The sequence below is a fragment of the Aulonocara sp. 'chitande type north' Nkhata Bay genome, linkage group LG5 (genome assembly GCF_057382095.1).
Source record: "Aulonocara sp. 'chitande type north' Nkhata Bay isolate Kocher_YH1m ecotype deep benthic linkage group LG5, A_spYH_male_GT1.1, whole genome shotgun sequence".
NCBI lineage: Eukaryota > Metazoa > Chordata > Actinopteri > Cichliformes > Cichlidae > Aulonocara > Aulonocara sp. 'chitande type north' Nkhata Bay.
In genome coordinates this window covers 8,442,006-8,455,139 of record NC_141348.1, presented here as the reverse complement: position 1 = coordinate 8,455,139, position 13,134 = coordinate 8,442,006, and the positions used below count along the sequence as shown (strand labels likewise).

General features: G+C 40.5%; 1 protein-coding gene across 4 annotated transcripts in view; it reads left to right on the top strand.

Annotated features, from left to right (window-relative positions):
- Positions 1-762: 762 nt before the first annotated feature.
- lhfpl4a (LHFPL tetraspan subfamily member 4a) overlaps positions 763-13,134 on the top strand; it is a 30,683-nt gene continuing 18,311 nt past the window's right edge. For all 4 annotated transcript variants that reach the window (XM_086291171.1, XM_086291170.1, XM_086291169.1 and 1 more), the window contains exon 1: positions 763-1,168. In XM_086291171.1, coding sequence (XP_086147297.1) covers positions 763-1,168 — 406 coding nt within the window. The remainder of the gene's footprint in view (positions 1,169-13,134) is intronic.

The following is a 13,134-nucleotide window of genomic DNA, read 5'->3' as shown; positions in this document are numbered from 1 at the left end:
GAGACAAGGGAGCGAGGAGAGGAAGTGAATATCCAAAACCACAGTCATGAGGTTGTCAGTGTGTGCAGCGGTGTTGGAGCACTGATTTGTCCATCAGCGTACACTTGGGGTGTAAGGGTTTCTTTGTGTTCTGGCGAGTTTTCTTCGTGCAGCATGTCAGAAGCTGCACGAGTGTCTTTCTGTATTTCTTCTGGATCTCTGCTGATGTTCAGAAAGCTTCCTCATCAGCTCGGTGAAAGTTACTGCTGTCACGCATCGTTTTGAAGCGTTTTTGTTTTAGTTTAATTGTGTTATTTTTGCTCGAACATCCTGGTCTGGATGCGCAGCAGAGCGGATACGAGAAGCCCGAGAAGCGCTGAAATGATGCGCATCCGTGGCCGAAGCGTTTCGCTCTGTGAGCTCGGCCGTCCGCTCTCTACACACTGAGAAAAGCGGAGAAGAGGGGAGCCTTTTCCCGTTAGCCGAATCACGTTTCACCGCTGACTGAGTGACTGATCAGAGCTAAGGAAAACGGAAGGAGGAGTGGGGCGTGTGGATGTGAGACTAAAACAAAAAAGAAAGGAAAAAAGCAGGATCTGGATGCAGAAGGGAACAGCCACTGTATGCGGGCACAATTGTTCCCGAGATTTTCAATAGAATAGACATTTATTTTCATCCTTTGTACTTGCGGATTAAGAAGTTAGTTCGAGAAAAGAAGAAATAGCAGGTTGGCGCGCTGTTGTGTACGGTGGGTGAGGAGGGTTTGGGGGGTGGGAAAGAAAAATGCTGCCTTCGCAAGAAGCCTCCAAAATCTACCATGACAACTATATGCGCAACTCCAGGGCCATCGGGGTCCTGTGGGCCATATTCACCATCTGCTTGGCCATCATTAACGTGGTGGTGTTCTTCCAGCCTTATTGGATTGGCGACAGCGTCAACACACCTCAAGCCGGCTACTTCGGTTTGTTCCACTACTGCGTGGGTAACGGGAACTCCAACCGGGAATTCTCGTGCCAGGGCAGCTTCTACGAATTCGGCTCCATCCCGTCAGGAGCCTTTAAGGCGGCCTCATTCTTCGTGCTGATGTCCATGGTGCTCATCATCACCTGCATCGGCTGCTTCGCCCTCTTCTTCTTCTGCAACACTGCCACGGTCTACAAGATCTGCGCCTGGATGCAGCTGCTATGCGGTATGGATGGAAGACACTTTGGTGTGTTTTGAGGTAGAGGGGGAATTTGAGTCTTCCCAGGCTTTTTGGCGTGGGGTAGGGGCAGCTTGAGGAGAACGGGGTCCTCCTGTGTTACCCACCCTTTGTGTCGTTGTCAAAAAGTGTCACCAGGTCCTCAACAGAATGAGTGCAGCAGAATGAACGCTTGGAGGAGGTCACATAGAATAGAGATCATCCCTTCAGAGTTAAAATAATTTCTTCATCTTAGCCTTTGGCTATTATTGGGTCTTTCCTCAAGAACCCTATCATCCTGTTTTACATAAGGCTCGTTAAAATAATGTGTCAGTGTAATTATATGGAATTATGATAATGAAATGCCTTCAGCAGCATTGAATCAAAGATCACAGCTTCTATGTTGGTTATATCTACAAGATTAGCCAACATTATGTGTGATCTACAAATCATGCATTTCAATAATATATCTTCACTACATTCATTCATTCATATATATATACAAAACCAGAACAAACATACAGCTGACTTGAGAGGGTTACACGGAGTCTTTCCCATCAGTGCTGAGTGCAGTGCAAAGTGTTTTTTCTTCTTCACATTAAGCTGATGAAGCTTTTCAGTTTTGTCAGTGGCTGATCATTTTTTTTCTGTGACCTCCAGGATTGGAAAATGAAACAGAGAGCCAAAAACTACAGTTCTTCTAATTGGCCCTTGAAGCTGCCTCCAAAAGCGATTGAGTGCGTATTGACTCCTATTTTTAAAAATGCTTTAAAAAGCATTTTTACAGCCTGGTTTTAAAAGCACAGTTTAGGACTCGATGGATAATATTCACTTTCCTAATTTCCTAATAATTTTCAACTATTTAAATACTGGAGTTAAGGTCATGGCTGCTCTGATTGATATATGCTTTGTTAATTAATTAATTAATGGTGTGTGGTTCAGATCATCCTAGAAGTTTGTGCTTCAGGTTTTGTGAATAAAATTCTAGAAGTATCAGCTGTTTAAAGATCCTAGCTTTATATGATAAAGTTAGAACCCCACTCCTTCATCCAAATATGTTCAATTCTGGTCCCAAACAAAAAAACATGATAGTGGCCAATACTCGAGCGCTGAGGCTCCAAATGGAAAGTATGACATTTATATACAGCCTATGATCTGGCTTGGAGTGGTGCTTTGTTGAGTCACAGCATTGCTGTATGTGAAACACTTGATACCAAGTCTGGCCTAAATTTGATCTGCAGTTTGTTATGGGCCACATTTGGCTTTGGCCATTGACGTTGGCTGATTGACTTCCTCTCATGCCCACCAGATGCTGGGTGTGTTGTGGCATTTTAGCCAAATGTGGCCCAGACAACAATAATCTCTCTTGAGCCTTGCTCATGACTATTTAGCCATACTTGGCCCATTCAACATTCACTAAACTATAACCAAGTGTCAACTTCCAAAAGGAGCCAGATTAGACCCAGAGGTGTTTGCTATCTCGGTTACAACTCTTTGTGTGAGCTTTAAAAGGCTCTCCCATCACAGATTGTTGAACAGATTGTGTCACTTCAGGTGGCGTCTACAAGTGTGTCCCACATGCTCAGTAACATCAAGAATCCCCTAGAAGATTCCTAATCATAAAAAAAACACTAACTAGACGTGATGCACCTGAAACTGCTCTCAAATGGGTTTAAAAATTCAGTGAGTGTTGATAGCGGTGATAGTTGTGTTGAAGGTTTGGCTTTTGTTGATACTCTTGTTGCATGATTGCATCATTATTTCAGAACTCCTCACCTTAGTTTTTAAAAGTCTGAATTTCTATGCATGTGTGTGTTTTTTATGAAAACATGGAGTCTAGTGTGGTGTGTGTGTTTGGGGAAGAGTATGTTTGTGAATTGGTCTGGAAGCACTGACATTAACTGGGAGGAGATATTGCTGGCTCAGTTATTCATCCTATTTGGGAGCTGGAGCCAGGGCTACATATTGCAATGGACTTGGGACCTTTTGTAAGCATAGACTGTTTTCCAGCACTACCTGGATCCACAAAAAAGCAGGATAAAACTATGGAAACAGTTCCTTCTTGGAAACGAAATATTCACACAGCTTCAAAGACATTTCTGTTGGTGCCGTTTAAACAGTGTGACTTTGAAGAGCTTGCTTAGCCATAAGAAATGATATATCCTGCTCATGATAACTTATTAACTGCAACATATACTAAAGGTCCACCGTGGTAAAGGACATACTCATCTTTGTCAATAGTCACTGTATTTGTGTTGATGCAGCAGTCAGCCCTGTTGCCTTGTAGCCCCCACCCACACTTCACCACCTCATTTCCTCATCTTTTTTTCATTGCTGATTGGTTCCTAAGTTTCTTTGCTCCTTGTGCCAAGTTGGCACACATTACATAAGGACTGCACACTCTCACTCATGGAGCGGCAGATAAGGTGAGTTTGGTTTATTCTTCTTTTTAATTTATTACGACTTTTCTTTAAGTTAATGACTTAGTCTGACCTCATTTTCTCTTTTGACTTACATGGACTTCGGCACATTGCTTTTCTTCATTAATTCCTTAAAGTTAACCACAAAGAAAACGGGGACAACATCACACCAGGGAACCCAAATCATCACCAGTACCCCAATCTGACTAAATGTGTCATTACTACAAGAGCTGGATGTTACACTGGGATATTTAGTAAAATAACAACAGAATGCAGTGATTTGCAAATAATCAAGTCATAAACCCCAATTTTTTCCTGACACAGAAGGTCTTCTATTTAATAAGTTAATTATTTTATCATTTTAAGAAAAACATTACCTTGTTTTGAATTTAATGGTAGCAAAAGGTCTCAAAAAAACTTGGGACGGGACAACAAAAGTGTGTAAAACGGGTACAGCTGGAGGAAGATATTGCAGATAATTGTTTTATTTAAAAAGCATTTTAGAGAGGCAGTGTTTCTCACAAGTACACGAGCAAAGGTTCTGCAAAAAAAGAGAAATGCATAAACAAATTGTGGTACAATTTGAGAATAATGTTCAGTATGAAATTGTAAACAACAGGCATGATTCTGACAATTGTATGTGAACACAGCTCACCATTTCATCCACAAATGCAGGTTAAAGCTCTATCATGCAAGAAGAAGCCATACGTGAACAAAACATCCAGGAATGCTACCATCGCCTCCGGCCCACAGTGTTTAAAATAAACGGAGGAAAAGTAGGAAAACGACTCTGTAGTCAGACAAATTTGAATTTTATATAATTTGTATATAGAGGTTTTCGAGCCACACAAGGCCTTCATATTTCAGCAAGACAATGCTGAACTGGCCTGCCTGAAATTCAAACCTTTCACTAAGTGAAAACAAGTTTGTGGCTGATGAAGTAAAAAATAAAACACTTTTTTTGAGACCTGTTGCTTCCATCAAATTAAAAAAAAAAATCTATTGCATTTTATCTTTTTTGACATATATTCTCCATGTTTTAGTATGACCAAAATATAAATTCATTGCATTTTATTTATTTGCATTTTACAAAGCATTCAAACTCATCGTTGTTTGTTCCATCTCCTCTAACCTTTATTAGTGGAAGAAGTTTCTTTCCTCTTGCTTTCAGAAAATGAAGGGCATATTCCTGTGTCTGTGATATCCTGATGGGACTGGAGTTGAGCCGAAGACTCTGGGGCAGCGTGCAGATAATGGTTTAATTAGCTCTGCGGTGCAGCTCTGCAATAGGGCTTTAGTTGGCTGTGGACAGTGCAGAGCTGTGGCAGCCCAGAGAGGCTGGTCCTGCTCAAAATGCTTCACAGCACAAAAAGACCACACCAACAAAGAGGAGATGGGGAGACCTGTCATAAGTTGTCGGGTGTAGCAAGTGCGAGGACCCAAAGGCAAAGAGCCAGATTGAAAGCAAATCATTTGTTTTAGGGTGATGAAAAAACTATCAATGTAAAGGTCCAATAAGGGAAACACCGGGATAACAAGAAACAGCTGAAACTAATTTTACTCCACACAGTGACAAGACTCTAATGCATTTAAACTTAAAGACACAAGGGTGGAGGCCTTAACTGGAATACAAATGTACATAACGAAGAACTTAAAGCCACAAGATACAAAGGAATATGAAATATACACAACAAACAAGGTAGGAACCAAATTGAACATCCAGTAAAAAGAATATAAACTTCAAAACTCTGACTCTAGGACATTGGACCATGACAATCTTTCCATCAGTAGGTAAAACAGGAGTTGCTTTGGTCCTGTATGTATTCAGAGAGTTTTACTACAATCTACAAATGGTAAAAGAGCGTTCTAGATCACAAAAGAAGTTCCTGTATATTCAGAAAAATGCCGTTTCCTGGAAGCATTACCATCGGACTGCTTCCTTGAGGGCTAATTGACTGTTATTTATGTACATCATAAATATATTTTGGCCCTGAGCCATTAAGTTATTCATAAACTAACAGCAGCACTCAAAAACTGCTCTAGGACTGACTGGAAGCCAGTGAAAATGTGTAAGTGCACTAATGGGGCGATCGTGGCTCAAGAGTTGGCAGTTCGCCTTGTAATCGGAAGGTTGCCCCGGTCGAGCCCCGGCTCCGACAGTCTCGGTCGTTGTGTCCTTGAGCGAGACACTTCACCCGTTGCCTACTGGTGGTGGTCAGAGGGCCCGGTGGCGCCAGTGTCCGGCAGCCTCGCCTCTCAGTGCGCCCCAGGGTGGCTGTGGCTACAATGTAGCTGCCATCACCAGTGTGTGAATGGGTGGATGATTGTGTGTAGTGTAAAGAGCTTTGGGGTCCTTAGGACCAAGTAAAGCGCTATACAAATACAGACCATTTAATGCACTCAGCTCTCTTGGTGCTGAGTGCATTAGTGTTGGTGAAAATGCTGAGTACCTTTTTTAGAAGACACATGATAAATTCCTGTATTATCACAATAAAAAATGAGTTATCACTGCATTTTAACATTAAGTGCTAATGGTCACAACTTGAATGCTGGCATCTTGATCAGTATCTGTGTGGTGATTGTGGGGTGTAGCTATAGTTGGCCTACGAAGGACAAGATATTAAACACTGGTCTGTGGAACTCGTTTGCTATTGGAGCAATGGAGCGGTCAGTCATCAGTTAGTCAATCAAACGGGTCAAAGACGGAAGCGTGAGCTAAAATTACTGCAGCAGTTTCAGTTATGATACCACAGTTACTGACAATGATGATGTTTCCTGCTTTAGTCTTCTTTACAAATATTTGACTGACGCATTATATTATTCCTTTTTTCACAGTTTAACACTGTTAAAGTCCTGTCTGCTGCCCATAGTGCTCCCACTAATGACAAATTATTAATTGTGGCAATTTTGGTTATATTTTTACTCCCACACACCAGCAAACTAAAGCAGTTATGTAACCCAAATAATAAATATCCATCATGTTACATTATGGTTACAGATAAATACAATGTGATTACAGTAATACGTCATTTTCTCTGACCATGTCTTATGCAGATGGTACAATCTGAAAAAGATGAATACATACATGAGGACAGCAAGACAGTGATGAAGTGTGGCTTGAGATGAGCCCCCTATTGATGATACATAGGCCGACAGATGCGGTCATGAAGGACTCTTTGGACTATTAAAAAAGAAAGAAATTGCATTTGTGCTACAAATGTAGGGATGAGGGGGTATGGTTTGTGGCTTGGTGTTAGGAGGGAGCGGTTGGGCAAGAAGGTTGTGGTGTCCGTTGGGGAGAGTGCACACTTGGCATGGATTTGCTAATTAGTCTCTCCCCATGTATTTAGTAGGTGCGAGGCTGGAAGGAGTTTTTTTTTGTTTGTTTGTTTTTTATTATACTGGCCATGGGAGCAGGAAACTCTGAACTGCATGTATTTGTCCAGTAAAAACATTTTGTAAGCAATAATCACACCCTCTCTGTGGTTACTGAGGTGAACCGCAGAAACATCCCTGAGTTTTCCCTTCCTGTTTGAAATCAGCTGCGTTAGTACTGATATTAAAAAAGCCTGGACTGGATGTTGACAAAGTTGCAAACTATAGACCTATCTCACATCTATCTTTTTTGTCTAAGGTCTTTGAAAAAGTTATTTTTAAGCAGCTCACCGACCATCTGTCAACAAACAATCTGTTTGAGCCATTTCAGCCTGCTTTGAGACCCAACAACACCACAGAAACAGCTTTAACCAACGTTGTAAATGATCTGTTGGTAAATGCAGACAATGATCGCACCTTAGTTTTATTACTGCTGCGATTGACACTGTGGATCACTGTATTTTATTGGCTAGGCTAGAACATTTTAACAGAGTGACGGGAAATGTTTTATCATGGCTGAGATCACACCTGTCTGGGAGATCTCAGACTGTTAGTTTTAAAAATGATCTCTCTGAGACCTGTGCTGTGAGGCATGGGGTCCCTCAGGGCTCTGTACTTGGCCCATTGCTGTTTTCTCTCTATCTGCTGCCTCTTCTACGTTCTTTTAATGTAACCTTTCACTCTTACAATGACCTGCAGCTATATGTTCCTTTAACCATAGAAAACTGTGCTGACGTGTCTAAATTAGAAGCTTGTCTATCTGCAGTTAGAGGCTGGCTATCTGATCATTTTACTGCTTCTTAATGCTGATAAGACATTGGACCAAAAAAATTTCAGTACTTGTCCCAAAATTTCTCCATGAAAATTGATGACTATGTCATAAATTGCAGGGATGTGTGGTTTGATGCAGTGCTCTCCTTGAAGTCATGAAGGACTGCCTTTTATCTCCTCAGGAACATAGCTAAAATCAGACGAGCTGCAGAGGTTCTTGTCCATGCATTTGTCTCTTCACGCATTGATTATTGTAACGCTCTTCTTTCTGAGTTAACCACAGAAAAGTTTTAGAGGTTTACAGATAGTGCAAAATCCAGCTGCTCGCATTTTAACCAAAACTAAGAAATTTGAGCACATTACCCCAGTACTGAACTCTCTTCATTGGCTACCTTGTCAGATTCAAGCAGATTTTAAGGTCCTGCTGCTCACCTACAAGGCTTTAAATGATTTGGCACCTTCGTATCTCTCTGTCCTGAGATCGGAGAGCACAGGATGGAACACAGAGGTTTTGCACCTCTGTGTTCCATCCCGTGCTCTCCGATCTCAGGACTCTGGCCTTCTAAAACGTCCTAAAGCCAGAAAGAAAGACTACTGCGCAGCATGCTTTTTCTTTTCATGCCCCATCTTTGGAGGGTTTTAAACCTAAGTTAAAGACCTACTTGTTCACCCTGTCCTATGTGTCTTAATTCTATGCCTAAAGTTTTAACTAGTTGTTATTGCTATTCCTTTTTGTTTCATCAGTTTTTATTGTTTTTATTCATTCATCTTTTCTATCTTCAAATAGCCATTCAGCACTTTGTTTGAAAGTGCTTTATAAATAGTTATTATTATTATTAGTAGTAGTAGTATTTTTTTAACATGTAAAACTACTTTCTTTCTGTTTCTCATCCCAATCCACCAACTAGCAAGCACGTGATAAGACTAAAATATCATGTTACCATGCCTGCAGCTTTCTGTAGTTGTTTGCTTCTAATTAGTCTACTTTGACAAAATGCAAAGAACAGATTACTAAATAATCTCTCTTTCTAGATAGTTGTTATTGATTTGGGCGCTACCTTCTTAGCAGAACTTGGCCTAGTTAGTAATGATTTGTTTCTAGGTTTGATTGTGCCCATAATTAAAAAGAAAACCTTTATCAACCCCAGCGAGGATGTGGAGGATGTGGACGAGTAGTGGCTCTACTCCGAGCTGCAAACGCTCCAACTCATCATACTAACTCAAAGTGAGAAGCCTTTGGAGAAGCTTTCTCCTCGTTGGAGATAAGCTAGAGGAGGGGGAGAGGGAGACCTATGCTTCTGTTCAGCTGCAACCCAGCTCCAAATAAGCGGAAGAAAATAGATGAATGGACTAGAGACCGTGGAGTATTGTTGCGTGTGTTTGATCTGTGTTTGCACAAGACAGATTTCCTCCTGGGGCAATAAAGTAGGTCTTTATCTTTAAAATTTCTTGATAAATTCAAATATTTTGCATGATTATCTTGTGATAACAGCAAAGACATTCTAGTCAAACAAAATGATACAGCCTCAATGTCCATAAATAGCTTGTATGGTTACTGAAGCCAACTAAGTTGCAAGTGCAAAAGAACCAAAAACATATGATGCAAAATCTTGTTTGAAATTGCATGAGAAATTTTACTTTACTGAGTCCTCACTGTTTGTTTTCTGAAGCAACCTGAGAGACTGACTGCTGATCCTAATCTGGTCTTTGCTCCAGGAAACAACGATATGCGAGTGAGCTGCTCTACTCTGCCTGCACACACAGTACACTGAACTCACCAAATATTACGTAAAGATGGATACAAATGCAAGAGGCTATTTTAAGACACTTGCTATTCTGACACTGTTCAAACAAACAAATGATAGTTATATATGGTGTATTTAAATGAATGGGATGCCAACTTATTACATCAGGTAGCAAGGTACTTTTTTTTACATACAAAAACACAGCATTTCATTGGGTTGAGCAGAAAGTTTCTTCAGGCTAAAGCGCCACAAAGTTCAAATTTAATTGTGGCTCTGTCTTTGTAAACATTTAAACTCCAGTATCCAAGGCACCAGAGGTTCAAAGCTACAACAAAAGCTGTAAGATACTAGATTTACAGAGTGGACTGAGTTGATGTCCACTTATCATAGGAGAGGTTACTGTTAGTACTACAGGGCGAGAAGACAGTCGATGAAAGGGTTGCTTCCCTGTACCTCCAGGTTAGAGAATGGGTGTGTCAAACTTTACTTACACACTGAATGAAGGTTCAGAGTACCCAGCCTTCTTGGCACCTGGTGTCCCATCACCATGTGCCCCATCTGGTGGATCTTGTTCTACTTGAGAAATTCAACAGCGCTGTGGCTATTGGACCGGCTGGAACAGCCTTGCTCAACCTGAACCCAAATACTGTTTTTCTGTTGTAGTGTCCATTAATGGATTTATGGAGTGGAGGGAGCTCATCTCAGGAATATTTATAAGTCATATTCCTGACTTATAAAACTGATTTTATTTTAGAATGTAGCACATATTAAATAACATCAGTGTGATTTTACTTTCTTTATTTAAAAAAAATACATAAGGAAGGCATTTCTCTTGTTCCACTGGTCCCAAAGAAGCCCAATTGCCCACTAGCATAAGATTTTCTTATTCATGTCTCATACGATCAGTTTAAATTATGCTAGAATAAATCACACAATGAGCAACGACTTTTCTAAAAAGCAGCTGGAAATGGGATAGTCCTCCCTGGCACACCACAGGAAGTGTTGGATTTCCGTCTGTTTGCCCTGGCTGTTTGCCGTGTTTTGGCTGACAGTGCGTATACTGCCGCTGTGTATTCCTTGGATCCCATTCTTTCATCCTCACATCAAAAACAATGGCCATCATGTGCTCTGTTGCCACTTGCTGCCCTTTCACCACCTCCTTCTCCCCTCTTCCAAATCTTTCCATCCTCATCACCACCTTGTCTTTATGTCTCTGTCTTTTGTGTAGTTAGCCTCATTTTCCACCCAGCAGCATCCCTCCACCCTCTTTTTTTGTGTTTCTCTTCTCAACCATGGCCTCTCATCTACTCGTACTTTTAACCTGTACTGCATGTATGAAACTTACAATCATTCAGAAGAAAGGCAGGGGAAAGAAAAAGCTGAATAAATAAGTGGAAACATACAATGAACTTTAGTGATAAACTAAAGATTAACACATGTCTGTGCAGAGCAGGGGCAGTTCATTATAACTTTGTATGAAAAGAATTGTTATTCATTGTTGGGCTCAGATGGCTGGAGCTTTAATCTGGACTAGACCCAGATTCAATACTGCCACAGTCTACTGTGCGTGACGTAGCTGAGTGGTAGAAAATCGTCATCTTTTTGCTGCACACATTTCTCCTTCTTTAGGAAATACAGCTTGATCCCAGAATTGATGATGATTCAGATTCTGTGGCCTTTTGAGTCACCACAGCTCAAACCAACATAACATGAACGCATCCTAATAAAACACAACTGAAGTGAATAGCTTTTGGAAGACCAGTACATCCAATGAGCATTTTACGCGCACACAGTAGGATGTTGGGGGGTATTTTATGCTTGTTTTTATTTCTTTAAATTGCATGCTAAGCATTCCTTTCTGAGACTAACATTTGTTACTGATGACCCTCTAACCAGTAAATCTTGAATCATTGTAAGTTGACAGCAGCTACATTGTGATTGTCCCGTATATAATGCCGGCACAAACAGGTGTTATTTCTCATTTATTTGTTACAGCAGCAGGATGCACTTGAAGCTCAACTCTCCCAACAAAAATGACTGATACAGGGAAAGCAGGATGAATAGCAGGTGGATATTAAGGTGGCTACGGGGCAGCAATGGCACTGACAGGAGAAATGACATTCTTCAGCTTAAATCAATCCCTGAACTGGGAGGGCGTGGTTGGTATAGGATATGAGAAGAACAAATCATTGCTCTGTGTAAGATCTATTGCATGCCTGAAATAGCTGACTGGCTTCACTATATAGTGTGGGAAATGATTGCTCATGTATAAAATAATGAATAGGCTCTAATTTTTGTGGGGGTTCAATTTTAATGGAAGGTTATTTCAATAAGATTAAAGCAAGAAAAGCTCTTCTAATGGCCATTGCACAAAGGAGGTCTTAGACTTATCATGTAAATTATCAGGTAATAGTGATAAAAAAGTTTTAAGCAAAATTTCCATGTAATTAGCTGTAAAACTAGAAGATCTAAATCAAAAACCAACCACATACTTTTTGTATGTCTCATATAAAAAGGTTTTTATATGAGACATACAAACATTTCTTAGTTTTGGTTAAAATGCGAGCAGCTGGATTTTGCTTGCTTGTGACCTGTAGTATTGAATTCATACATATTTTTACATTTCAATGAAATGTTAAAAAAAAAAAGATTAATTTTATGAGCTTTCAGCACATTAGACTTCAAGAAAGGCTCAGATTTATTATGCCTTGTCTAAACCCTCACACGGTACCTTTAATGCAGCCTGTAATCAAAATAACTGTATTTCCCAAACCTTACTGAGTCCTAGGGGCTCGTCGTAGCTGGGGAAGTCCATGCACCAAGTAGAGATTTAAAAAGAAAAAGACAGAGCAAAGCTTTCAGTGAGGCCACAGCTGTGTTATTAGCGTCCTGTTCCACAGCAGAGAGCGGCTAAATTAAACCCCACACTGAGAAGAGTGACAGGAATATGAGGACATCAAAGTATCATGCTACAAAAATGGGATCATGTTTGTGCTAGTCTGGAAACCACACACACACACACACACACACACACACACACACACACACACACACACACACACACACACACACACACACACACACACACACACACAACTGTCTCTCACACCAGTGAGCTAACTCACAGGAAACCTACATTGATTTTTTTTTTCTCTAATATGCATGAGTGCACATTCAGCGACACTCACACAGGGGACCTCCCCAGCTTTCCTGACATGGATTAAAATGAGTCTGGATGAATCATTAAAAGTGAATGTTGTTCACTTCTGTCATACAGGCAGGAGAAAAACTCGTAACAGCACATTAAACCTGCTGTCGTTGCTTCTGAAGTAAACTGCATAAATTAGATGACGTATTTTAAATGTGCCGGTAAACACTGAGGTACAAAGATCATACTTGTGCAGTGTCTGTCATAGAAACTCTCACTTAGAAGAGTCCCTTTGACACTGACTCTAGGGGTGATATATCTAGGATCATTTGATAGATCCACTTCTTTCAAACATTTATATTGCACATTTGTTTTTATTTCATCAGATAGTAATTAAACTGCTAAACAATCTTCGACCTTCCTTTTATCCAAAATTCTTACAAGAGTAGTCGACTATTTGACTCCCTGATATAATTCTCAAATGTGTACCTTAAGCAGATAAGGCATAAGCTGAAG